The sequence below is a fragment of the Lissotriton vulgaris genome, chromosome 2_1, assembly GCF_964263255.1.
Source record: "Lissotriton vulgaris chromosome 2_1, aLisVul1.2, whole genome shotgun sequence".
In the NCBI taxonomy this organism is placed as follows: Eukaryota; Metazoa; Chordata; class Amphibia; order Caudata; family Salamandridae; genus Lissotriton; species Lissotriton vulgaris.
In genome coordinates, this window is record NC_141687.1 from 422335801 (window position 1) to 422361396 (window position 25596).

At 44.4% G+C, this 25596-nt stretch overlaps 1 protein-coding gene across 2 annotated transcripts in view; it reads right to left on the bottom strand.

Moving 5' to 3' along the window:
* ADAM23 (ADAM metallopeptidase domain 23) overlaps positions 1-25596 on the bottom strand; it is a 711121-nt gene that overhangs the window by 165487 nt on the left and 520038 nt on the right. For both annotated transcript variants that reach the window (XM_086955318.1, XM_086955319.1), the window contains exons 13-15: positions 18791-18881; positions 18336-18384; positions 2313-2412 (exon numbers count right to left, since the gene is read on the bottom strand). In XM_086955318.1, the coding sequence (XP_086811444.1) occupies positions 2313-2412; positions 18336-18384; positions 18791-18881 (240 nt within the window). The remainder of the gene's footprint in view (positions 1-2312; positions 2413-18335; positions 18385-18790; positions 18882-25596) is intronic.

Sequence of the window (25596 nt, forward strand, 5' to 3'; positions counted from 1 at the left end):
AACGCTCAAAACTATCAACCTGCCAGGGCCTTTAGGATCCTTCTTCCAAGGAACCAGGAGTCGGTGTTGGAGAGGTTTAAAAGAAGGGAGGCTGATTATGACAAAATGACCAGAACAGGACAGTGTGCCCCACATAACTCCTAATTTCTGCTACCTTTCTGACCTCACCATCCGCCATCTTTGGTAAAAACCTTAAGTCTTTTAAGAGCATTAGGAAACTGGAGATCCTCAGTGTCCTAGACTCAAATAATACTTGTCCTCCTACCTTCTTAATGTATGTGCACATTGTGCATTTCATCTGTAAGCTTACACTCAAACTTGACTATGTCTTTACCTTCTTTTCTGGTCTCACTGAATACCCGATTCCAGAAGGGCAAAAATGCTGAAAGTCAGATGACAACAGGGTAACCAGACACTCTTTATTTACAAAATTTCCACGGGCTCTCAATCAATTTCAAAATATTTAGGATTTTGTAATGATTTGCACTACAAATGTCTGCCCGGCAATTCCACACACTATGACCAGAAATATCTTCTTTTATACAAGGCACAGTAAAAGTTCAGAACCTCCACCCACCCTCTTCTATCCTTAATAGCATCCTGCTTTGTGAGGCTGATGATCCCATCCTTCCCTACTAAAAAACTAAAATGTTGGATCTTGCTCCCCTTCCTAGTCCCCTAATCCGACTCTTTTTTTCACTTTTAGAACTTTTTTTATTGAGACGAATATGCTTAATACAATTTGAGAGTGCATAGCATCCACGAGTAGTATAACAAATAACAAATCCAGAAGCAGAAAACAGCAGATAATCATGACGTGTCACCAGGGGCCAAGGGGGACCCGAGACATGGATGAAGTCCAAGAATGAAGACAGTCATGCCTGTTGGTGCAGTTCACGTGAGTCAAACAGTGGAAGCTATAAGGGTCCCGATTTGCCCATGGGTATCAAAATTAAAGTGGTGGGTTGAAGGGGGGTCACATCCCCTGAAGCATAATCCGTTTTAGACTCTATGAGAGTTGGTTCTGTGGATTATCATTGGGGCGAAAGGTCACTGATCCCATCAGCTGTATTTACCTAGCAGCAATGTGGGATACCCAGGACACCTAGAAACTTGCCTGCCCGTGGAGTCGCTGTCCCCATGTGGGTGCCTCTTGGCATGCACCTCAGAGATTAAGTTGTAGAGGGGCAGTGGGAACTGGAGAGGTTGGAGGATCCAGGCAGAGTACTTTGGGTAATCCAGTGATTACAGGGGGGGGAGGCAGGGGAAGGGGGGCAGATAATGAGGATAGCAGGGGTCATGAGTCTTGGAGAAAGTCTCTCAATGTGTCCATAGATTTGTATAGTGATCTGTGAGCATGGAAATAATCCGTTCACATGCGGTCACTTATACAGTTCTTGTAGCCACTTTTTGAGTGTTGGACATATGGACAACCGCCAATGTCTCAGAATGCAAATCTTGGCAGAGGGCAATGCCGTGGCTAGCCATCTGATACATGATATCTGGGCATTGGGAAGAGTCATGAAGGAAAGCTGTTTGTGCTTTCAACCCCCGGTGAGGGGTATTATTCGTCTGATTAAAGTCGTTACAGAGGACCAATAAGTTGATAGGGTGGGACAATTCCAAAGCAGTTGAACAATGTTGTCCTTCAACAATCTGCATCTCCAGAACGTTGCAGTCAGGAGTAAGGAAGGTCTACGGAGTCACAGAGGCGACCAATGCCCTACATTAAATGTCTTGAATTCTACACTAAAATCCTTTAGTGACATTGTGTTTGCAGAGTGTTCACTACAAATACCTTTAATAAATAAATATTTGACTTAAGTAAAAGAAAAAACTAGTCTCTGCCAGGACATCATTTTCAGCTAAGCTCTCTCTGCTAGTGTGTGAAACTGAAATACTTCACAGAAAGAGGTGCATTGTGTGATGAATGGAGACAAATGATGCAACGGGGGCTGATGTGGTAATGCATTAAACAGGTTAGATTAATGGTTAGTTTGTGTGTACTCATGTGAGTGTGTGTGTGGACGCATATGTGCATGTGTGTGTTTGTGGGTGATGGAAAAGCCCTGTTTTCTAAGTGAATGGAAACAGAAACAATTAAGCACGTTATCTGTGCCTGGGCGTCCATTCATGGCAGCAATTCATGCATTAGACACAAAGGGAGCATAGAATCCCCCACGCGTTATTTCCTGTCAGATTCTGTTCCACGGCTGCCCCATTCTTCCAATGCCCGACTCCTAAATAATGCCCCAGCTTCATTCACACCATGGCCACCGCCTGACTCCACAATAGCCTCCGTGCTATCTCACCTTGGTCGGCCTGTTGAAAAGACAGGAGCCACCTCCTCGGCTCAGAAACTCTTTGTACTCGGCAATGCTGCACTTGGAGAATTTACGTGGATGGTAAATCCTGCAATTGGAAAGAACAAATAAAAGACGCATAAAATAGAAGGAACGCTTCAGAGGAAAATGTATTAAAAGGAATCACGGCTCCGACAACGCAATTGTCAATTTAGCAATAGACACTCTGGAAATGTGTTTGCAATATCTGTTCTTGATGCCAAAACCTTAGCTGATAACGTTTCCAAGCTGCAGGCTAGCTGTTTATGTTTACATTCCTACTCGTAAGTATGAAAGTAGTTTTTTCCTTTAAAATCATTTCAGTGCTACCTACCATTTACGCGTTAGACAATATGCTTCAGCGGGCAGAATGCACAGTATGCATTCATTCACGTACCTTCCTTTCTCTGTCAAACGTACTTCGGAACATCCTTCCTTTCGTTTAAACAAGAAGTGGGAGCAATGACAGCTATGGGCTGGCACTATGTGTCTACAGCAATCAACCCTATTGCAACCTACTAAAATGCACCATGGATCCGTTAAAATGGGTGCAAAGCCATGTGTCCTGAGGGAGGCTCAATCTAAAGAAGTTTGACAATATATCATCTGCCCAAAAGCCCTTTTTTGGTTTTCAATAGAGTCTTAAGTTAAATTCCTAATTCCCCGCCTCGTGCACAAATTCTGTTGGAACAAGTGGTTGAGAGTAGAGGCAGAAGTTAGCCTCATCACCAAGTACTCCTTCTTGTTTGCATCAGTAAAACAAGCTCCGCCTTTATGAGACGGCCGAAAGAAGTGCAAATACAGCATGGATGGGTTGGTTGCCATTGGCTCTATATTTTAGGTGTTCATTTCTGATTTCTTTCTGGGCTGGGTTCAACTGAAATGAATGTATCAAACGCCCTCTGTCCGGGGGCGCAACTAGATCCGAACTCAGGATGGAGGTGGGGGCTGACACTCCTGGCAACGGGGTAGGACAAGCATTCCCAGAAGTGGAAGTCGGCGCTAACCTCATAGCCTTTATATGAGAAAAAAAGGAGTGACAAATTGGGCAATTTAAACATACTGGAGAAGCCTGATTTACAATCCATATTAATTGTAGATTTGACACTGCTCCTGAGCTTTAATTCATTGCAAGTTCAGGAAAATTCTCCTGGTCCATTGTTAACTCTAGGTACAGTTTTTGTTCACTCGAGAGCCCGGTCTGAACCAGTTCTGGGTGTTCCTTGAGCACTTTGTTATCCGGGCCTCTCCTTTTTCTTTCAGAGAGAGGGGCAGGGTTGTCAGCCGCCCAGCAGGAGGTGGAGCCAGCATTGTGGAAGTCAGGCACAGCCCTATTCAGGCCCAGGTGCCATCCAGCCCCTGCCACTCACAAACCAGATAGTCAATTCACAAACAGGCCAAGGCACACATAAAGGTCAGACAAGAGAACAGCAACTTTCTAAAAGTGCTGTTCTCAAACACAGTATTTAAAAACCACCTTTCCTAAAAGATGTGTTATTAAATTCTGAGTTCAGGGATCCCTGACTTTTATGTCCTAAATTGCTCCTATGGGAAAATATGCTGGTAGCCACTGCAGCCAGCATTCCCCATGATAGCCTATGGGCAAGGTAACCTTACAATAGTGAAAAACGAAAATGGCTGTCTTTCACTACCAGAGCATGTCACCTGCACTAGTACATGCTCTACCTTTCACATACACCGCACCCTGCCCAAGGGGGTACCTTGGGCCTTCCATAGGGGTGGCTAATGTGCACAGAAAGGGAAGGGTTAGGCTTGGCCAGTAGGGACACTGACCAGGAGGACATGGCAGTTCACAGACTTCACACAGGCACTGTGGCGGCAGGCCTGAGACACCATTTTAGGGCTACTCATGTGGGTGGCACAATCAGTCCTGCAGGCCCACTAGTAGCATTTGTATCACCAGCCCTGGCACTTTGGTGCACTTTCTTAGGGACTTCTAGGTGATACAAATATGCGAATCATGGATAACCAATTACATTCACAATTTACACAAGGAGCACTTGCACTTTGACACTGATCAGCAGTGGCAAAGTGGCCAAAGCATCTAAACCAGCAAAAACGAAATCCAGCACAGCGTCAGAAATACAGGAGGCAGAGGCAAAAAGACAAGGGAAACAAAGCCAAAGATGCCAGGTCTAACCGGTGTCCCCTCCAGCTGAAAGTGGGGAGAACTGCCCACCCTCTTGCGAGTTCTCTTCACTAAGGCGGAGGAATCTGGATAGACCATCCGCGTTGGCGTGTTCTGTACCAGGGCGGTGTTCCACCTTGAAGTCCATTCCCTGTAGGGAGATGGACCACCTCAACAGTTTTGGGTTCTCACCCATCATCTGCATCAACCATCTGAGGGTCCTGTGGTCTGTCTTAACCCGGAAGTGAGTTCCAAACAAGTATGGCCTCAGCTTCTTCAGAGCCCAGACCACAGCAAAAGCTTCCTTTTCAATTGCACTCCACCTCTGTTCCCAGGGTAGTGGCCTCCAACTAATGAAAGCCACAGGTTGGTCCCAGCCCTCGTCGTTGATCTGTGAGAGTGCTGCTCCCATACCATGCTCTGAAGCGTCTGTCTGCACTATAAACATACTGGAGAAGTCAGGTGCCTTGAGCACCGGTGCTGTACACATGGCAATTTTCAGGGCATCAAACGCAGTTTGACAGGCTTCGGTCCAATTCACTCTCTTGGGCTGCTTCTTCAAAGTCAGCTTTGTCAAGGGGGCAACGATGGTGCCATACCCCTTGACAAATCGTCTGTAATACCTTGTCAGACCTAAGAAGGCTCTCACTGCTGTCTGGGTCTTGGGGGGCTCCCAAGCCAGAATGGTATGAATTTTCGCCTGTAGGGGCGCCACCTGGCTGCTCCCCAAGCCAGGCTGCTCCCAAATACACCACAGATCCCTGCCCTATCTGGCACTTGCTGGCATTGATAGTTAGGCCTGCCTTTTGCAGGGCCTTCAACACTTCACAGAGGTGTTGCAAGTGGTCCTCCCACTTGGGGCTGAACACAGCAATGTCTTCCAGGTATGCGGTGCTGAATTCCTCCAGCCCGGTCAGTACCTGGTTAACCAGTCTCTGGAATGTGGCAGGGGCATTCTTCAACCCAAAGGGCATGACTCGGAACTGGAAGTGCCCCTACGGCGTTGAGAATGCAGACGTCGCTTTGGCCCCCTCAGTTAAGGCAATCTGCCAGTAACCAGAAGTTAAGATGAACGTAATGAGGTTCTGGGCAACCCCAATCCCAACCGATCCACGAGCTCATCAGCTCTGGGGATGGGGTGTGCAACTGTCTTCTTGACTGCATTGAGCCCACGGTAGTCCACACAAAATCGGAGTTCTGGAGTGGCACCGGGTGCAGCAGCTTTTTGCGCTAAGACCACTGGGCGAGCCCAGGGGCTGCTGGAGGGCTCAATCACCCCTAGCACCAACATCTTTCAAATCTCTCCCTTGATGCCCGCCCTGACCTTGTCAGCTACCCTGTAAAATTTCTGTTTCACAGGCAGACTGTCTCCAGTGTGCACATCATGGACACACCAATTGGTGACACCTGGGGTCAGGGAGAACATTGAGGCAAACTGACCCAACACTTGGCGAAAGTCCCTCTGCTGTTCTGGGGTCAGGGTGGGCAAGAGGACCACACCATCCACTGACCCGTCGTGTTCCTTGGCTGCCAGGAGGTCAGGAAGAGGGTCACTTTCCTCCTCCATTGCAGCATCTGTAGCCAGGAGCATCGTCACTTCAGACCTCTCAAAGTGGGGTTTGAGGCCGTTCAACTTGCAAAACTCCCAGGGGCTGCCTGGGAGTCTTCAAGTTAACCAGGTAGGTTACTTCGCTCTTGCGTTCCACCACCTCATATGGTCCAGTCCACTTGTCTTAGAGCGCACAAGGCTCCACTGGCGCCATCACCCACACCTTCTGCCCAGGTTGAAATTCGACCAGAGTGGTAGTCTGGTCGTACCATCTTTTCATTGCTTCCTGGTTAGCTTCTAGGTTCTCCTGTGCGAGCTTCCCGAGCGTTGTGTCTGGTTGCGGAAGGCCAGCACATAGCTGAACACATCCTGGGGGGTTTTCCCACAGGATTTCTCCCACCCCTTCTTCACCAGTGTGAGAGGTCCTCTAACAGGGTGGCCATACAGGAGTTCAATGGGACTGAACCCTAAGTACTTCTGAGGCACCTCCCTGTAGGCAAACAACAGGCATGGTAGAAAGATGTCCCACTTCCGTCTCATGGGCTCCGCTAGGCCCATAATCATACCTTTCAGGGTGCAGTTGTACCTTTCAACCAGCCCATTTCCTTGAGGGTAGTAAGGAGTGGTGAACTTATAAGTTACCCCACACTCCTCCCGCAGAGACTTTATGTACCTAGAGATGAAGTTGGTACCCCGGTCTGAGACAGTCTCTCTGGGTGCTGTGATGGTCCAGAGAGGGACTGCTTCCGGGTACCGGGTGGCATGGTCCACCAAGACCAGAATGAACCTGTTGCCTAAGGCTGTCTTGGGGTCCAGTGGCCCCACGATGTCGATGCCCACCAGCTTGAAAGGGCTGCTCACCACAGGAAAGGGTTGGAGGGGGCCTTGCACTTCCCTCCGCTCTTGCCACTGGCCTGAAATGTTTGGCAAGATCTACAAAAGGTGCCAAAGTGCTTCTTCATCTGGGGACAGTAGAAGTGGGTGAAAAGCCTTTGGAACGGCTTGTCTTGCCCCAGATGTCCTGCGAGAGGCACGTCATGAGCCCCATTAGGAAGTTCCTGAAGCGCCCGGGTACCACCAGCACACGGGCTGCACCGGGCTCAGCAAACTTAGGCTCACTATACCACAACTTATCTTCCCAGTAAATGAGATGATCCTTGGACGCTCCACCTGCTGCCTGGTCTGCAGCCTGCTGCCGCACACCAATGAGGGAAGAGCACTCTTTCTGCGCCTTGCAGATTTCCTCCCTGGAAGGCCCACCTTCTTGCTGCCAATGGGTTAGCTCAGCTAGCTTCCCCAGTTCGGCCACCTGTTTCCCGGTAGGCACCTGGGCATCCCCCTCAGGTTCTTCTCCTTCCAGGGCCGTGGTAACAGCCGGGGCGGGTTTCCCGCACCCCCTGCCTCTTCCTCTCCTGGCAGGTCTCTGGGCCACTGTTGCAGTCTCCAGTTCTGCTGAATCACCCTTACTGGCTGCCATAGCCCACGTGGTCACGCAGATCCATGCAGGCAAACCCAACATCTCCAGATGAGCTTGGTGCTCCACATCCTTCCATGGAGAACTCTCCAGGTCATTACCTAGCAGACTGTCTACAGGCAAGGTTTCACTGACAACTACTTCCAAGAGACCAGAGACCCCTCCTCCACTCAAAGGGAACATCCGCCACTTTGCAGAGGCACAACGAGCTGTCACATGCAACTACTGGGAGGAGTACATTGGGAATGACCTGCTCTTCAGACACCCATTGCCACCTCACGGATGTCATGCTGGCTCCTGTGTCTCTCAGAGCCTCTATCTCTCTCCCATTGATGATCACCTTCTGCCCGTATTTCTTAGTGTTAGGGGGCAGGAAGGTTTCCTGGACCATCTCTTGGTATCCTAAGGAGACAAGGGTCATACCTGCTAGTCCCTCCTCCCCACTAGAAATCCAATCCCCTCCCAAAGCTACACTTTCTAACCATGGGGCTGGAGCCCCAGTGGGTGCTGGGGGTTTCTTGGGGCATTTAGGAGTACAGTGGCCCACCTCATTGCAGTGATAGCAGGTAGGGGGACCTCTGTTGTCCCTGTTCTCCCACCTGCCATAGGGGGTCATGGCTGTCTAGGTCTGGGGGGTTGGGATTCCTTTCCATGGGACCTATTTTGGGGCCCTTGAGAGAACTCCTTTTGGTTGCCCTTATCCCTCCCACTCTTTTGCTGGGGACCCTGCCCACCTTTGGCTGTGGTACCCACAATTCCTCTGGACCCTGATTCTGGTCCAGCAGTCCGCCTCCTTAGCAGGCTCAATGGGGTCTGTCAGCTTGCTGTCTAAAAGATACTGGCGCAGCTCTGGAACACAAAGACTACTCAAGTGCTCCCAACTAATTAAATGCAACAACCCCTTATAATCAGTTACTTTGCTGCCCTTCATCCAACCTTCCAGTGCACGCGAGTACAAATTCACACACTCCATCCAAGTCTCAGACTCTTTCGTCTTAGAGTTTCTACACTGCAGTCTGTACTGCTCTGGAGTAAGTCCATACCTGAGACATAGGGCCTCCTTCATATTAGGGTAGGTCATGGTACCTGCTAATTCTAAGGGTTTTAGAGCACTCCTCTGAGAAGCCTAAAAATGTTTCCACAGGCCCGCCCCCCAATGCTGTTCCGGCACACCATTCATTCTCAATGCAATTTCATAAGTAAACTAGGCATAACTATCCTCACTCCTATGGTAATTCTGTACAAGAACCTTGAGAATATATACTTTACCCCCCCTGCAATGGCTGTGCGCTGCCACCATTTGAACTGGAATCCACCTGCTTGGCCTTGATATCCAGTTCCCTCATGCTGAACTAAAGAGCCAAAAGCAACTTCATCTCGTCCAGGGCACGGGCATTTTTGCTCACCTCCGCCGCCCTTTCTTTTTCTACCTTCAATTGCTTCATTTTCATCGTCATGATTTCAATTTCATGGTCTCTCACTTTTTGATTTTATTCTAACTCTTCTGGGGTCAGACCCAGGCTGGAGTGGTGACTGTCAGCCCGCGAGTTTGGTCTGCCCACTGGCAAATCATGGGGTTGAAACCCCTCCCTTCCCCTTGCATCATTTCCTTCTTGGGCCTCCCACCAGGCCTTCAAGATTCTCTGCAACTCATCCTTCCTGTAGTTGCTCTTTATGGGGCACTCAAACTTGTGACAGAATTGCTGAAGCTCTGCAACTTTGTAGGAATACAAATCCTCAATGACAAACTCCAATTCTTCTGCTTCCACACTGGGTGCCTTTCCATTCACAGACATGATGCTTTGAAGGGTCACTCAAAAATAAAACCAACCAAAAAAAAACTCAACCTTAGTATGCGGTGGGGTAGTGGTCTGCACTCACTAGTGATGTACACCAGTCACTGAGGGTCTAGTACAAATACAAGTTCAAATTCCACCGCTGACCAACAATGTTAGAACTTGGGGTCTCTAGTTGGCAGAGGTAGGTACCACTGTCCAAATAGGGACACTTGCTTCTAGTCAGGGTAAGGAGGATACACTCTTATATCACCCTCTGGGTAGCTTGGCACGAGCAGTCAAGGCTCATCGAGGGCAATGTGTAAAGTATTTGTACCAACACTCACAGTAAAACAGTGAAAACACCACAAAGTGACTCCACAACAGTTTAGAAAAATAAAGGTATTTTAATCTAAACTACACAAGACCAAAACGGCAAAAATCCAACATACACAGTTCAAGAATATGGTTTCAAAAGAGTTCTTAAGGTTGCGTTAAAATAATCCACAGTTGCGTCACGTTTTAGCCAACAGTACCTTTAAATGCGACAAAAGTTCCAAATGAAAGCTGTAGTGTTGAAAGCAAACAATGTGTCACTCCTGAGACCCTGGGGAGGTGATGCGACAACCCCGCTCAATGTAGCGGGCATGTTGCGGTGACTCCAGTCTGTATGGGGAGGTATGCAATAACTTGCGTGGATTCCGGTGCACAGGTTCCGGTGGAAGCAGCTCGCAAAAGGTGCGATGATCTTTGGGGCGGCGACGATCTCAGGTGGGACGGCGATGCTCGGCTCAGCGGCGATCATCGCCTCTCGGGGCCCCTCGATGCGATGGCTCTGCGACGACTCTCGCAGCGACGTGATGCGGTCTGCAAGCAAGCGGTGCAATGATCTCACCCAGTGATGACAGGGTCTGCGACGATACTCACAGTGATGATAATCTTCCCGCACCGGTCTGGGGCGTCCTGCAAATGAAGGATGCAATGGCTTTGGCAGCGGCAATAGGCGCTGTGGCGATCTCGCCCCCTACGTAGCGGTGGGAATTTCCTCGCACTGACAGGGATGTGCTCCGCAAGCGAGCGATGCGTTAAAACTTGCAGAAAGTCTTTAAAGTCTTGGTTTCCAGCTTACCAACACAGGTACAACTTCCAGAGGCACCACACATTGGCCAAGCACTCCAGGAAGGAGAGAACTCTCTCAGCAGAGTTCAGGGAAGCTGGGGGGTGAAGTCCTTTTGTTCCTGGGACTTCTTAACAGGGGGCCAGCTCTTCTCAGCCCCTTGGAGATTCCCTCAAGCAAGGTGACACAGCACACAGCAAAGTCCTTCCCCTGTCCTTGGCAGCAAAGCAACAGCCGGTCAGTCCAGCAGAGCAACAGCAGGACAGTCTTCCTTCTTCAGTTTCAGCTTTCTCCTTGGCAGAGGTTCCTTCTTGATTCCAGGATGATCTAATTTTCTGTAGTCTGGGGTCCTGTACTTATATCCCTAAAAGTCTTTGTTCCCTTTGTGCAGGAGGGCTCTGAGCCCGGTATGAACCAGTTCTGGGTGTTCCTTGAGCACTTTGTTTTCCGGGCCACTCCTTTCCTTTCAGAGAGAGGGGCAGGGTCGTCAGCGCCCAGCAGGAGGTGGAGCCAGCATTGTGGAAGTCAGGCACAGCCCTATTCAGGCCCAGGTTCTACCCCCTCCCAACACTCTAGATGCAGATGGAGCTATTCAGCCCAGGGATGGCCCACTCAGCCTCTGGGAGCCACCCAGCCCCTGCCACTCACAACCCCAACAGTCAATTCACAAACAGGCCAAGGGACACAGAAAGGTCAGACAAGAGAACAGCAACTTTCTAAAAGTACTGTTCTCAAACACAGGATTTAAAAAACACCTTTCCTAAAAGATGTGTTATTAAATTCTGAGTTCAGGGATACCAGACTTTTATGTTCTACCTTGCTCCTATGGAAAGATATGCTGGTAGCCACTGCAGCCAGCATTCCCCATGAGAGTCTATGGGCAAGGTAGCCTTACAATAGTGAAAAACGAAAATGGCTGTCTTTCACTACCAGAGCATGTCACCTGAACTAGTACATGTTCTACCTTTCAGATACACTGCACCCTGCCCACAAGGCTAGCTTGGCTAGGAGGACATGGCAATTCACAGACTGCACACAGGCACTGCAGTGGCAGGCCTGAGACACCATTTCAGGGCTACTCATGTGGGTGGCACAATCAGTACTGCAGGCCCACTAGTAGCATTTGTATCACCAGCCCTGGCACACTTGGTGCACTTTACGAGGGACTACTAGGTGATACAAATATGCCAATCATGGATAACCAATTACATTCACAATTTATACAAGGAGCACTTGCACTTTGACCCTGATCAGCAGTGGCAAAGTGGCCAAAGCATCTAAACCAGCAAAAACGAAATCCAGCACAGCTTCAAAAATACAGAAGGCAGAGGCAAAAAGACAGGGGAAACCACACCAAAGATGCCAGGTCTAACAGTAGATGTTTGCCTTGAAGCTGATCTTTCCATCTTTTTGCTAGAAACCATTGGTCATTGAGCAGAAGTTAGAAGGAGCCTTTGGTTGAAGGCCTCCCTGTTTAATCGAGTTCTGATGAGTTGTTGATATTTCTGGCTGGAGTGGCTGCAGAACTATTAATGAGGATATAAAAACAGGACATGGGTATGCCAGTGATCGTGCTGGCCTACCAGCTTATGCACCCTTGAAGTCCTGTGTGGGCATAAGGCTATGTTTAAGTAACTGTGGTTGTTTTCATGATTTACTTTCTAGCAAACTGCACAGCACTACTGGAACTGTGATTGAGAAATTATTGAGCAATGGAGAGGGAAGCAGGGGTCTACAATTATTTGGAGGGTTGGATTGAATGCAGGTGTGCCAGAAACACAGCAGGGGTAAGTGGTGAGGCCTTTACTGTGCTGCCAACTCATCTGGATGTCCTAAAGTACTGACCCTTCAGGTACTGTGGTTGGAGGACCCTTTTGCATGGGACTATCATCCACATAAATGCTGCAAGGGTGTCTGTGCAGGTTTTTTCCTTCCCAATGTATGCTTGTACAGTGAAGAATAAGCAATTGGTTCTGCCCTTCCATCCCAGTACTCCGATGGACATGTCTGTTGCTGCAGCCCCAACGTGCCTCATGCTGATTCTTCCTGATGCATCAATGCACTGTCTCGATTTGCTTCCCCCAACTGCAGCCGCAAGCACAAGTACAGCTCCTCAAAGCCACGTGACCCAGATTCACAGTTATGGGATATTCTGGACCACATTGCTCAGTTTTTACTACAAATTGTGAACAATTACAGACAGATTAATTAAGCGACGTTCCCACTTTTTAAATGTACGCCATTATATCCATTTTTCTATTAGACAATGCTGTTATTTCATTGCAAAAACTCTCCTCATTTCCTCTGCAGAGACAGGTGGCACTCGACTCTTACACTGTCTCCTGAACACGTTAGAAATTCTACTCACTAGTGCAGGTTAAAGATCCATGTAAGTGGTGAGGTGTGATACTTGCCCCAAATTCCAGCGAGCAAAATAAATAAACAGACTTCTCGTAGGTGGTTTGAGGGGCAGATGCTTCACCCCTGGGAATTATTTGAAACTTTTGTGGTCAAATTTGCTAAAACACCACAGACCCTTACGGGGCATTCATGAAATATTCCAGTACTTTCTTGGTGCACCAGGGAAGGCTGGCCTTTCCTAGAAGTCGATCCAGTTTTTTCAAATTTCATGCCAGAAATTACTTCCACTATGCCAAGGTTAGCATTTTTCATGTGTGAGCCCTTTACACCAAGGAGTATATACAATATGACAGTGGCAGAAATTTGCCATGGGTAATTCAGCCATAGTCATCGGTACCTACCTATAAAACTTCCCTTTGATATACAAGGGTCAGGATTTTATCATCGACACCCCTCTATAAAGTGCAGGGTGAGCAGTGTGTACAGGTGAGCGCAGAGTAAGAGCTGGATGAATGGTGTGAGAGCAGGGTAACAGCGGGAGTATATGGCATACAGTGTGAGTACAGTGTGATCGCTGTGAGTGCAGGGTGAGCATGAAGTAAAGGTTGAATGGTGAGAATGAGGAGTCAGTTCCCTGAGTGCAGGATGTATTCCCAGACACTTTGAGCAACTCAGCATGTTATTAACGGTGGGTGAGTAGTATTTCAGATATAAGTTAAACTAATATGGCATCATTCAGGGATGGTGGGTGGAGGACATAAATATTTGCTGATCCTGCAACAAACTTACAGTCTTGTGATCAGAGCCGGGGTACTTGAACAAATGGAAGAAAATCACAAAACCTCATTAACCAGTTTACAAAAGCATGTAAATGGCCCTTTGAAGACTAAGAAATACTCTGGTGAGGCTGAGATAAGATGCCAAACACTGCCCAGAAGAACCCACAACACCTCAAGAACTGTGTGTGTGTCCTGGAAGTTGCAGCAGCCCAGGTTGGGACATACAATTGGGGGCGGGGGGTAGATTTAGGCTAAAGCCCTTTGGGCACCGCAATGATAAACAAAATAAAAGCAACTTATATATATGTAGGTAGGCACTTAGTCAATAATTTTCTTGTGTGCTTAAACCTACTTGAAAGTTCTTTCCTTTGAAGCATGTATACAGGGCCGGCTTCAGGCCAATGCCACTGGTGCGGCCACACTGGGAGCGGGCCTATAGAGGGGGTGCTGACCTCAGAAAGGGATGCTGTGTTTATCAATACTTTATGGTGTGATTGGAGAGTTGAGGAGCTCCTTTGCCAGGGGGTAGTGAGAGTATCTGAGGAGGTGGTCATGGGGCATGGGGGCACCAAAAATGATTATCGCACCGGGCGCCACCATGCACTTATATGTCCATGAACTAATATCAACATACTTATATATGACATAATGCGTAAGTCCACCTCACATACTGGAACAATTCACTCTCATCATTCTTCTCTAATGACCCTGTCAGCTTTGTGTGGCAATTCTAAGCATTAAATTGGCAAATGATCGTCCATGATCTTCACACTTGGGGCCACCAAAGTGATCGCACCTGCAAAGAATTCAGAGTGACTCAATGAAATGGGAAGGGATCCTCAACATGATAGCCAGTTTAAATGTATTCGAATTGTTATAGAAATTGTTATGCCACTGCACTTTCTCGTTCACATGATGCATCACTTCACCTTCAGTTTTAAAATTTAATAGAAAATGCTGTATATTGATGCATAATTAACAACAAGAGTAATTAGTAAAACGTTAAAGGAAGACACAGCATTAGTCATACTAAATAATAGAGTAAATTGTTTTCTTACCCGCTTAGACATTATCTGATAATGCGGATAATCTTCAAAATAGGGGTAGATGAATAAAAAAGTGCAAATGAATAAGTGGAGCTGTGGTTTCCATTTCAAAATGATTAATAGATGTATGATATATTTTTTAAATACATCCATATATAACTGAGCCACAAATGTACTCTAGCTCAATATAAAGTATGTGGAATATCTTTCTTTTTTTGCAGATGTAATTCATGTGGTAGCTCCTTTCAAATAAAGGGTCGAAAGATGGATGAGTCATAGTCGCCCTTGGTGTAGCAGGGATAACCATTTAAACCACAAATCTAGGAACCTTCAAACAAGGTACATCAAAGCTGAGGGAAGAATCGTGTGAAATTGCCAGGAAGACAGTGTACTGTTTAATGACCGTACCCATCCGTGTCACCTCAAAATAAATGCACATTTAATTGTTAAATATTTAAATAGCCCAGGATTTCTGGTAATCAGGCATACAAAGTTAAGAGGTATGGATGATTAACTGTTTACAGGAGAAAGTAATCAGAAACATTGATGTTTACCTGTTATAATATTCCTTATTTAATGAAAAAGAAGCCCACTGATAATCCAACAAATAGTGAACATCCTGTAATAAAGTTGGAGAAGACACAGCATCCCTGGGAAAAGCCCTGGCACGAAGGAAGATTTCCTGAGCACAAGAACCTTAAAATGGGCTGTAAAGGTCAGGAATGATTACTCCGCAGAAACAGGTTCCCAAAGGATCAATGAATTGTGATATGGGACTAATGATCCTGGGAAAGGGGAGATTAGATGTAGATTTGACGTCAGAGGCATGTCTTTGGTAAATGAACCCCTCGGGGATGATCATTTGTCCAGCATGCTTCCCCATAGTTATGGCAATTAAGTAAATGAGGACCTTCCTGACCCCTGGGTTTGCAGGAAGTCTTCTCATTGTTCAAAGGCAGAAAGGGTGTGGCGTATACACCTTCACTCATGAAGGGGCATATTAGCAAGAACCTCGTTAAAATGATCGCCGTTTTAGCGGCAGGAAACTGCCGATAAAACGGCGAAAATGGGCTTGCTAAGAAGCGTTATAGAATACCAATAGAAGCCAGGTTAGATGTGCAGAACATATAACCTGGGCTTCTATTGGAATTCTATAACGCATATTAGCAGGCCCATTGTCGCCAGTTTAGCTGCAGTTTCCTGCCGCTAAAACGGCGATCATTTTAACGAGGTTCTTGCTAATATGCCCCGAAGTCCTTTGGCAAAGACCTTCGACTATGGCCAGCAATCATACAGTCAAAAACGCAGAAGCAATAACCGCATCACAAAAATAAACACATGCAAAGAATCAGAAAAAAATACAGAGGCATATGTAAATACTGAATACCCACTCATGGATATCTGAGATGGAACCAAAGAAATGCCACTGTAAACATACATCATTGTGGGGTAGTAAAACAAATGAAAATTGCTGTCTCAACATTTCAGTTCCAAAACAGATAATAGGTGGCATCAGAATCTAATACAGTGAGAAAGAGAGGGCAGGTTAGAAGGAGGGTAGCAAGCAGACCTTAAAGAGGAACTAAATGGAGCTGTGTTACAGCAATTACCCGAATAGTTGAATGCCTGAATTTTCAAAGGTGATTCATTTCGTACGGAAAACAACAAAGTACATCTTTCATGTTATTCTGAGACATAGAAGTAGAAATGATTCACGGAAAGACTTTTTAATTATGCCACGTATTTATTTGCACTTAAACTTCTTCATAAATTATAAATGTCTGCATAATTTACAAACATTTTCAAACATACACATGCATTTTTTCTACACTTGTTATATTATTTGAGAAATTTGGTGGAATTTACAAAATATCTTGGCTTGCACCTGCTTTCCTAACCCTTCAAGTTCACACACTAACAATTACGAAGAGTACAGATGCGTAGGAAAATAGTTCACTTAGCTTCAAAGCCACTAGAATTATGCAATTCGATGGAGGCAGTATTTTCCGCATAATTATGTTTTTTGACATGTTTGCTACATAATCCATCATCTGCTGCATAATTTGCAGATTCTACCCAAAAACTTGTTTGTAGCTCTGATGGATCAAACTTTATTTAAAAAAATGCAACGTGTGCTACCATGCAATGAGAAAGCCTTTGCACAGATTGACCCATTACCTTTCAATTCCTTATTAATGCATTTGAGTATTAAACTGGTAGTAATGAGGTGAAACCTTTGCCTAGACAGTCCTACCATGTAAAACATGACAAAATGATGAAGTAATACTATCAAAACCTATGCTGCATTATGTTGCAAAATTGTAAAATGTTTGTGAATCCACACATTTAAGACAATGGGGGAAGCTTTCAAAAAGCAGTTATACTGTTTGGAATAGGCTATACAGAATTTAAATGTCTATGCTCACCGTACGTACTATTTATTGGCAGATTCCCAGTGTGTACAGTCTTTTTTGGTTTCTCAGGCTGTAAAGTAGTGATTGCAACACTGTAACTTTTGTACTGTTTTTAAACGAATACACACTGCTTGGAGTATTTAATTTGACTCTCCTCGTGAGTTCTGTGTCCATAGCCCCTTTGTAATGAATTTGACTGAGTGAAGTTTTTATAAAAGAAGATTTTACAGTAACATCTGGACATACTCATCATTAATATATATGGATTCTACTATATTTATTTGAAAAAGTCGGTCTCTTGGTGTGCAACATTCATTTGATTATCCGTTCAATTGTACTCGTATGGATGAACCAGGCTTGAATAATATTTGTTTGGTCGGCTCATGAGGATACAGTATTTCGTTGGAGAGAGTAAGCTGTTTAAGAGCCAAGAGACACAGAGGCATATTTACAAGCCCCTATAGCCACAGGAACGTCACTTCTAGTGGGGTTGAGGTGGCAATAGGGACTTTGCCTTATTTACAAGACAGCGTTAAGCCACTTAATGTGGCTTAACACTGACTTGTAAATAAGGTCCCCTCTCACAATGTGTTTAGCGTGAAAGGAGCAGGCATTGGGTGTTGCGATGGGCGTTTCACCTCAACACCTAGTGATGTTAACGCTACCCCCTATTTAAAAAGGTGATTTAAATAGGAGGCAGCACCAACATGAAGACCAGGGAAAACCTGGTCTTAAACAGGCGAAATGGGGAGAAATATTTATTTTCTCCTCGTTTTTGCTTGTTCCATGTGTGCTGCTTTGTGCAGCACATGTGGAAACAGCAAAACATCATTGATTGTTTATGTGCAGGAAGGTCTCCCTTCCTACACATAAACAATCATTAAAAATATGATTTTTTTTTACTTCTATGTGTGCTGCATTAAGCAGCAGACATAAACGTTACAAAACACCAGGGAGACCTTCCTGCACATAAACAATCTTCCCCTCAACGCAGACACCCTTATATTAGGTGGAAGGGTGCCCGCGTTGAAGCTAGGCTGCTAAGTTTAGCAGCAGGGGGGGAAACGCACGGCTGCACAACATTTTTGTAAATGTGGTGCAACCCTGCGTTTCTAAAGTGACAGAGCGAGCCGTTAGCCTTCTAGGCTTAACAACACGCTTCGCCTTGGGAGTACAGAATCTTTTAACACACTGAGCTGTACTGCTTTGTGGGAGGTGCCCAGTTTGGGTAGTACTCATATGGATACAGCCAAGTGGTATTTGGACTTCCTCCTTTCTACACGGTTAGTTTGGTTGTCCTCGACTAGTAAAGCATTTATAAGGACATACCCGGTCTCCTCCATGATGCAGCCAGCCAGCGATTCTGTGCAGTCACATTCTTCAAGCACAACCCCAAAATATCGAAAGACGAAAGTGTAGCATGAAAAATAGAGAGAGTAGGAGAAAGGCAAAACGGTTCATTAGCAATACATTTGTTTCCACACTTTTATGCGCATTTTATTTTATATACTGCAATCATATTTAACAGCTAGAATTCACCTGCATGGGTTGTATGGTCGCATACTAAACCTATGAAAACCATTAAACAATTTTCAGATGGTCAGACGTGGCATGGGGTTTGGCTTCTAAATTGTATTAATGCAGTGACATCATGACCTAATATATTACAGTAAATACTTTTATACAAACACAGAGAAGCAGATTATCAGCGTGCATGCATCAAAAACAGCCCATACTGTTTTACAGCGAAATATATGAGAACAGTAAAAAGTTGGGGTACGTACTTGGCTTCCTAGAGGCGGGCTCCCACTGAATTCCAAGGTTCTGTGCCAAACTCTGAGATAATTCCTGCGCTTTGGCCCACTGAAGCCCGTACTGTTATCCGAGTAACCGAAGACACCCACAAACAAACACAAAGACACAGATGACTTATTAGAAAGAGGTGTGCAATACCCAGTGCTCATTCTGTTTCTAGGTCCAGCATTCAAGACCTCTTGTATATACTTATATGTGTATGCACTTTGTGGGGTCTGGAGATCAGCCCTAGGACTTGTCTGCTTCCGCTTAGGGACTTTGTGTTCAACTGCCTCTATTTAACTGTCTAGATAGAAAACGACCAGTAGAGGTCAGTAAAATACCAGAACTGCTTTCTGCTGAGGAACCTTTTTTTATTTTTCTGGCACCTGCATCTATTTAACTTTCTTGAGAGAAAACGACCATCAGAGGTCAGTAAAATACCAGAATCATGTTAGCATTCGCTGGATTCCAGTCAATAGAAATTCTCTGCCACTAGCACCGAAGACAATAATATATTTTTTTAAATCTTGCCTTTTTATTGATATGACCACCGAAAGGCCTGATTTTATTTTAAAAGCAGAGGTTTGGACTATACTATTTCCCGTTGAAAGGCAATATTTGTCTCCATGTGTTTCCATAACTGGCGTGTCACGCAGTTTGGTGCTTACTTTCCCTCCATGTTAAAGAGCAATAGATGTTTCAGCACCCAGGCTAATGTGCTGCATAGCTAAATACATATAAGATCCCAAAGGCAAGACCGATTGCATTGCACATGCTTGTTTATTGAGCGTTCAACTTTAACAGTGAGACAAGAGGTAAGTAAGAAATCAAAGGAAATGATCTGCCCGCTCTGTTCTTTCATGTGCTTGCGATGGACTTCATGACATTTTTTGAATAGTTTATAATCGGATTGCAATACACAACACACACCAGAATACAAAACATCATCACCAATATAAATCACTGACCCAACCTACAATACAATACCATTATTTGAAGATTTCATTATTTATTTTCACAAAAACTGTGTTATTAATGAAGATCTTTTTATCTCCAGGCTTCTATTATTGGAGGGAGATTGTGTAGTACCAATGGCACAATAAATAATAATGTTAAAGGAAAAAGAGAGAGGTGGGGGGGAGTGGGCAGAGAGGGGCTAAAGTGCATTGTCAAGTTCATGTTTCCAGCAAACAAGAAAGAGGGCCATGGTATGTCTTAGGGGGAGTCTTCATGATAAGCATAGTCTGAAGGTCACTGGGGACATACACGTTTTCAGGGTACGAATTTTATGCTTTATCATCACAGACCTATATAGGAAATTATCTCTGTCACGGTCAGATTGTATTATTTTCCTTGTACAACAGGATCAGTGGTGCATGGACATGGCTTCCGGTTTTATTTAAATCACGTTTTATTTATATTCTGCTTTGCTACTTTTGTCTCTAAGTGAGGAGGTGTCCGGCTCTTGAGTTTGAATATCTCCTTTGTTGTGTTAGTTTGTGTTGTCTGTTTAGCTTCTTTTTACCTCATTTATCCATATGTCTCTCTGTGGAGCAGCATCTGCTATTTCCTGTGATTGGGGTTACCATGCCACACTCCTTAACAATGGCACTAGCTGCAGACATGTCTAGAGTGTGTGCTACTGTCCTGCAAAAAGGAACGTCCATTTATACTCATCTGCTGATGTCTATGGAAGGGTACATGTTCTAGCTTTTAACTGGGGCTGTTTGAGTGACCATATAGTCATTATTTTACCTTGAATACCTTCTTACAGATGTAGTAATCACAACATTGACAAATCAGATGTGTATACTCCTATTCTGTTACATAGAGCTTTGTCTGCTTCTTCCTCTAAGACTAACAACTGTTTTCCTGGGGTATCAAGTTTGCCTGCTGGGCTACCTAATGCCCGCTCAGCTGTAGCGTAAAAACATATATCGAAAAAACGTTTTGGGATGAAAATTTAGACATCCTATAGATCCCACAAACTTGGTGTGCCACGGATTGCCACGGATTGCTCCCTGCTAACCAAGTATTTTGGTTTTCCAACTTGTAAATTCTTGAGGCAGGACTCTATTGAGAAGAACATGTGGCATGGATCTGACTCTCATGTGGTGAGGTATGCAGACATAGGTATGCACACATTCAGTGGCATTAATAGTACAGGTGGTAAAGGAAATGGTGATGTTCGTAATAGTGGTGGTGGTAGCTGGGGGGTGAAGTAGTGGTGGTATTTATGGTGACAGTGGTGGTAAGATGGTGGCTGTGGGCGCGTGGTGGTGTTGGAGCTGGCAGTGGCAATGGAGGTGGCAGTGCTGGTGGTGGTGTTAATTGTAGTATTAGTATTGTAGTGGTAATTGTGATAATGGTGAGGGTAATAATGATGGTTGTGGTAATAACGATTGGTAATAAAAGTGGTGATGATTATGGATTATGATCCAATCCTCACTTTAACATTGAAAAAAAAACAGTGGCAGTAAAAAATATAATAAATTGGATTCTGTATACAAATCAGATGCTAAAAAAGAATTGAATATGTGAAGCTTGGACATTCTCCATGTAGGTGAGCGGGTAATTCCGGCTCTCCAATATGCGGACAATGCTGCTCTATTAGCTAGAATGGCGATTGGCCTACAGCATCTTTTAACAACCTTTGCCGAGTTTATGAAGTCTTTGGACTTGGATGTTATTTTTTCTAAGTCCCACACCATGATTATGGGGGTAAAGCCCAAGAAATGTCAAACTCAGTATTGTGAACGGAATAAAATAACACGGGTGGTGTTGTTTCTATACCTAGGAGTAATATTTGATGAAAATGGTACATGGGTCTCACAAATGAAAGCCTAAAGAAATGCAATGGCTAGATCTACCATTGTTGTCCTAGATTTTGCTCATAGAGTGGGATCGAAGCCAATGCACGCTATGTTAAACATCTATAGGGCTAAATGCCTTGCTATAGCAAACTATGGTTCTGATCTCTGGAGATACAGAGAAGCTGGTGTTATCCAAAAAGTGGAAAAGAAATTCCTTAGAAATCTTTTATCCATGCCACAATCAGCATCTACTTACATTATCCACCAAGAATCAGGTTCTGGGTTCATATCAGATATTATAGTAATGGCACCTTTACTTAAATGGATAGGTATTTGGAAAAATCCGGAGCTTGGTATGAACCACGAAATTATTCGCGACTGTTTAGTTCTTGACCAGGCAAGTAGTAACCCCTGGCTAAGCTACGTGAAAAGGACTGCATCTTATTAGGGTACACCAGAGCTTTTTAGCTCCCCAGTGAAACTCCTAAAGGTGGACATGCTCTGGGCTAAAAGCACGTACCTGCAGTTATCACAAATGGATAGAGAGGCTAGGGAATTAAGTAAGCCTCTTGTGCGGGCACACCAGTTGTTATCCACTTCACAAACGATTGAACCATATATAAATATAGTTACTAACCAGCATCATCGTTTTCTGCTGGTGAGATTTAGATTGAATCAATTACATGTACTCCTTGCTGGACCAATGGGATGGAAAAACCTGGAGGACATGAATATTTGTAATTCTTCTACTCAGGACTCTATGCATTTTGTCTTATTTTGTAAGCATTGTTTTGCACATCTTAAATCGGTTCATTTTACCCATTTTAAAAGGCAAAGGTTTTATACAGGCCAGACCTGCTTTTATATATTTACAAATGTTGACCAATGTTTGGGAAATTATTCACATACCTAGTTTTTTGACCGCAGCGGTCAGAAGAAGGAAAAAGAGAAGGACCGCTATTAATTAGTACATTTTAAATTCAATAAATTTTTCCTGTGATCTAGATCTCGCTTTATCTGTACTTTGTGATGATTGTGTTTTTGTAATATTTTTAAGAAAATGTTATTGTGTTTTAATGTAGTATGCTTTTATGGTTTTAATTAACCGAATAAAGTGAATTTGACTGACTGACTGAATATGTGATCATAGAGATTTCTCAGGTGTAAAATAGTCCTTTATACATTGAAATGTAAGAATTCTATAGGAGGCAGAATAATACACTAAATAACCAATAGTATGAGGTGAAGGAGTGTAGCCGTAATTCTTAATATTAACTTCCAACTTCATTTGAGCCCTTCTGAACAAAACAAAGGAGCTAAAGTTAGTTCCCAATGTCAAATTGAATGCCTTCTCTAATTTGGGTTTTGTTCTTTTGAATTCTCCCATCTTTATACCAAGAGTTCTTGGTGTGGATGACAATGTGTTCGTTCCCCTCACTATTGAATATTGACGAATACTGGAAGGATGAAATCAGATTTTTTCGCCTCAGTTGTAGATGTGACTGAATATACAGAATATTTTATGGGTCCTGTTGTAAAATGGCCCTCTCTAAAGGGTCACTCCAATTTTTTTTCTTTCTCCTACTCTTTTTCTTTACCTGTGTTTGCTGACTTTAGGTCTCACCGCACTTTACCACTGCTAACCAGTGCTAAAGTGCATATGCTCTCTCCCTAAAAGATGGTAATACTGGCTCATATCCAATTGACATAATTTATTTACTTGTAAGACCCTTGTGATGTGCAATACATGTGCAAAGGGCCTGTAAATTAAATACTACTAGTGGGCCTGCAGCACAGCTTCTGCCACCCACGTAAGTATCCCTCTAACCATGTCTCAGGCCCACCACTGCACTGCAGGAATTTACTGGCACTTCGAATTGTCATTTAAAACCTTTTTCCAAGCCTTCAACTCACCTTTCATTACACATGTTACTTCTAAAGTACGCCCTAGGTAACCCATATGGCAGGGTGCCCTGTTGATAAAAGTTAGAACATGTACTCTTATGTTTTGCATGTCCTGGTAGTGAAAACACCCTAATTCTTTTTTCATTACTGTGAGGCCTATTCCTCTCATAGGCTGACATTTGGAATTCCATGAAATACCCTTAAGCTGTAATTTCAGATTAGAAAGAAGTAGCTGCATCATGTTTCATATCTCTGGAGTTATAATCATAAATCCGCTCTACTGGTAAGGCTGGATTTCACATTATTTTTTTAGAAATACCACTTTTAGATAGTTGGGCATTTCTCTGCACTTACTGCTATGTGTGCCTTACAGTCTGTCTCTAATACATGGCTGGGTGAATGCTACACTTTGTGCAATAATTTCAAACAGCCACAAACACAGTCAGTCTTGGAATGGCTGAGTACCCATCTACATAATCTGTGCTCTGATTGCCCTTCCTGGGCAGGAAAGGGCTAACACTCTGTCAGACCCACACAAAGGACTGATTACCCCCACCAGATATCCTGGCAGACAAGACTGGGTTGAACGGGATACTTATGCACTTTGAAACCACTCTTTGAAGTCTCCCTCACTTCAAAGGCACATTTGGGTATAAGTGCTGGGTTTCTGACCCTACCAAGAAAGTACACTTCTGGACCCGTGACCACTCTATGAGGAAGAGGAGCCATGGTGATGCTAATAGTACTTCCACTCTGCTGGACTGCTGCTTTACTAACTCTTCCTTTCTGTGCTCTTGCTGTTTTGATCTTCCCTGCAGCCTGCTGTTCGACCAACTGGGTGAGATGGACTGGAATCACTTGCATCCAGAGGGACACATAGGAATTGCTGGCTTGCCGGCTTTTCCAAGTCCCAGGGATATCAAAGACTTGAACCACTTGCATCTGCATCTGGACTCTACAAGCTGTGAGTCTGCCCTGCCAAGTGTTGACATCCCAGTCCTGGACACTTGGAAGTGACGCCTTAAGGTGCTTAACAACCTGAACTCACACAGCCACATCAGATTTGGTGCCTCTCTGCCGCAGTGTTGGTCGGACCCAGCCCAGTGCACTCTCACTGTTACGCGTAATCGACTTGGCACATTTCCACCATTAGATGGAAGATCTTCATCTATACATCTCGTCCACAGCGTGATCTACACAGCCTCGTAACGACAACATCACCCGGATCATTTTAATTCCATGCAGCTTCATATTTCAATGTCTATTGAAAGAATTCTTATCATTTTGGTCTTGTTTTATTTTGAAAATCACACTTTATTTTTCTAAACTGTTGTGGAGTCTTTTTGTGGTGTTTTCCCTGTTTACTGTATGAGTTATTGCAAAAATACTTTGCACATTGCCTTTTAAGTTAAGCCTGTCTCCTCTGTGCCAAGCTAACAGAGGATGAGCACAGGATAAATTAGGTTGTGTTGTGACTTACCCTAACTAGGATTGTGGTCCCTATTTGTACAGGGTGCACACACCTGCAAACTAGATACCCCATTCCTAACAGGTCCGTCCCATAAAGTATGTCATACACTAAACCTTATGCTCAATACATCATATAGGACCAATACAGCTCCTATTAGTAGGATAAGGTGGTCACTATTTGAGCCCCTGTAAAATCATGAATTTTCAGAGATCGAACCAGTATAATGGAACACGGGCTAGGTCAGATGAGACCAAACCAGAGGGAAAAAAGGTCAGGTCCTTAACTTGTTAAAATATTTGTAAAGAAAGTGGGAATATTAAGTCATTTGTCAAATATGAATGATCCTATTGAATGATTTAATTATATCACACCGGCCATTACTTCTCCACTGAGTGAGCTGTGCAAAGCTTGTGAAATGATGCAAGCCAATTGACTTTCCTATGGATCCCCGAAAAATTATTTTCAGTTCGAGAGTGTATTAGCCCTCATAAATAGTTGTTAAATCCCATAGCTATTCTTAAAGAGTTGAAAACAGCCATGAAAGCAACATTAGATACTATAGACCCTGTTAATTTCTGTCCTAATTCTCTTCTGCCATTCCCCT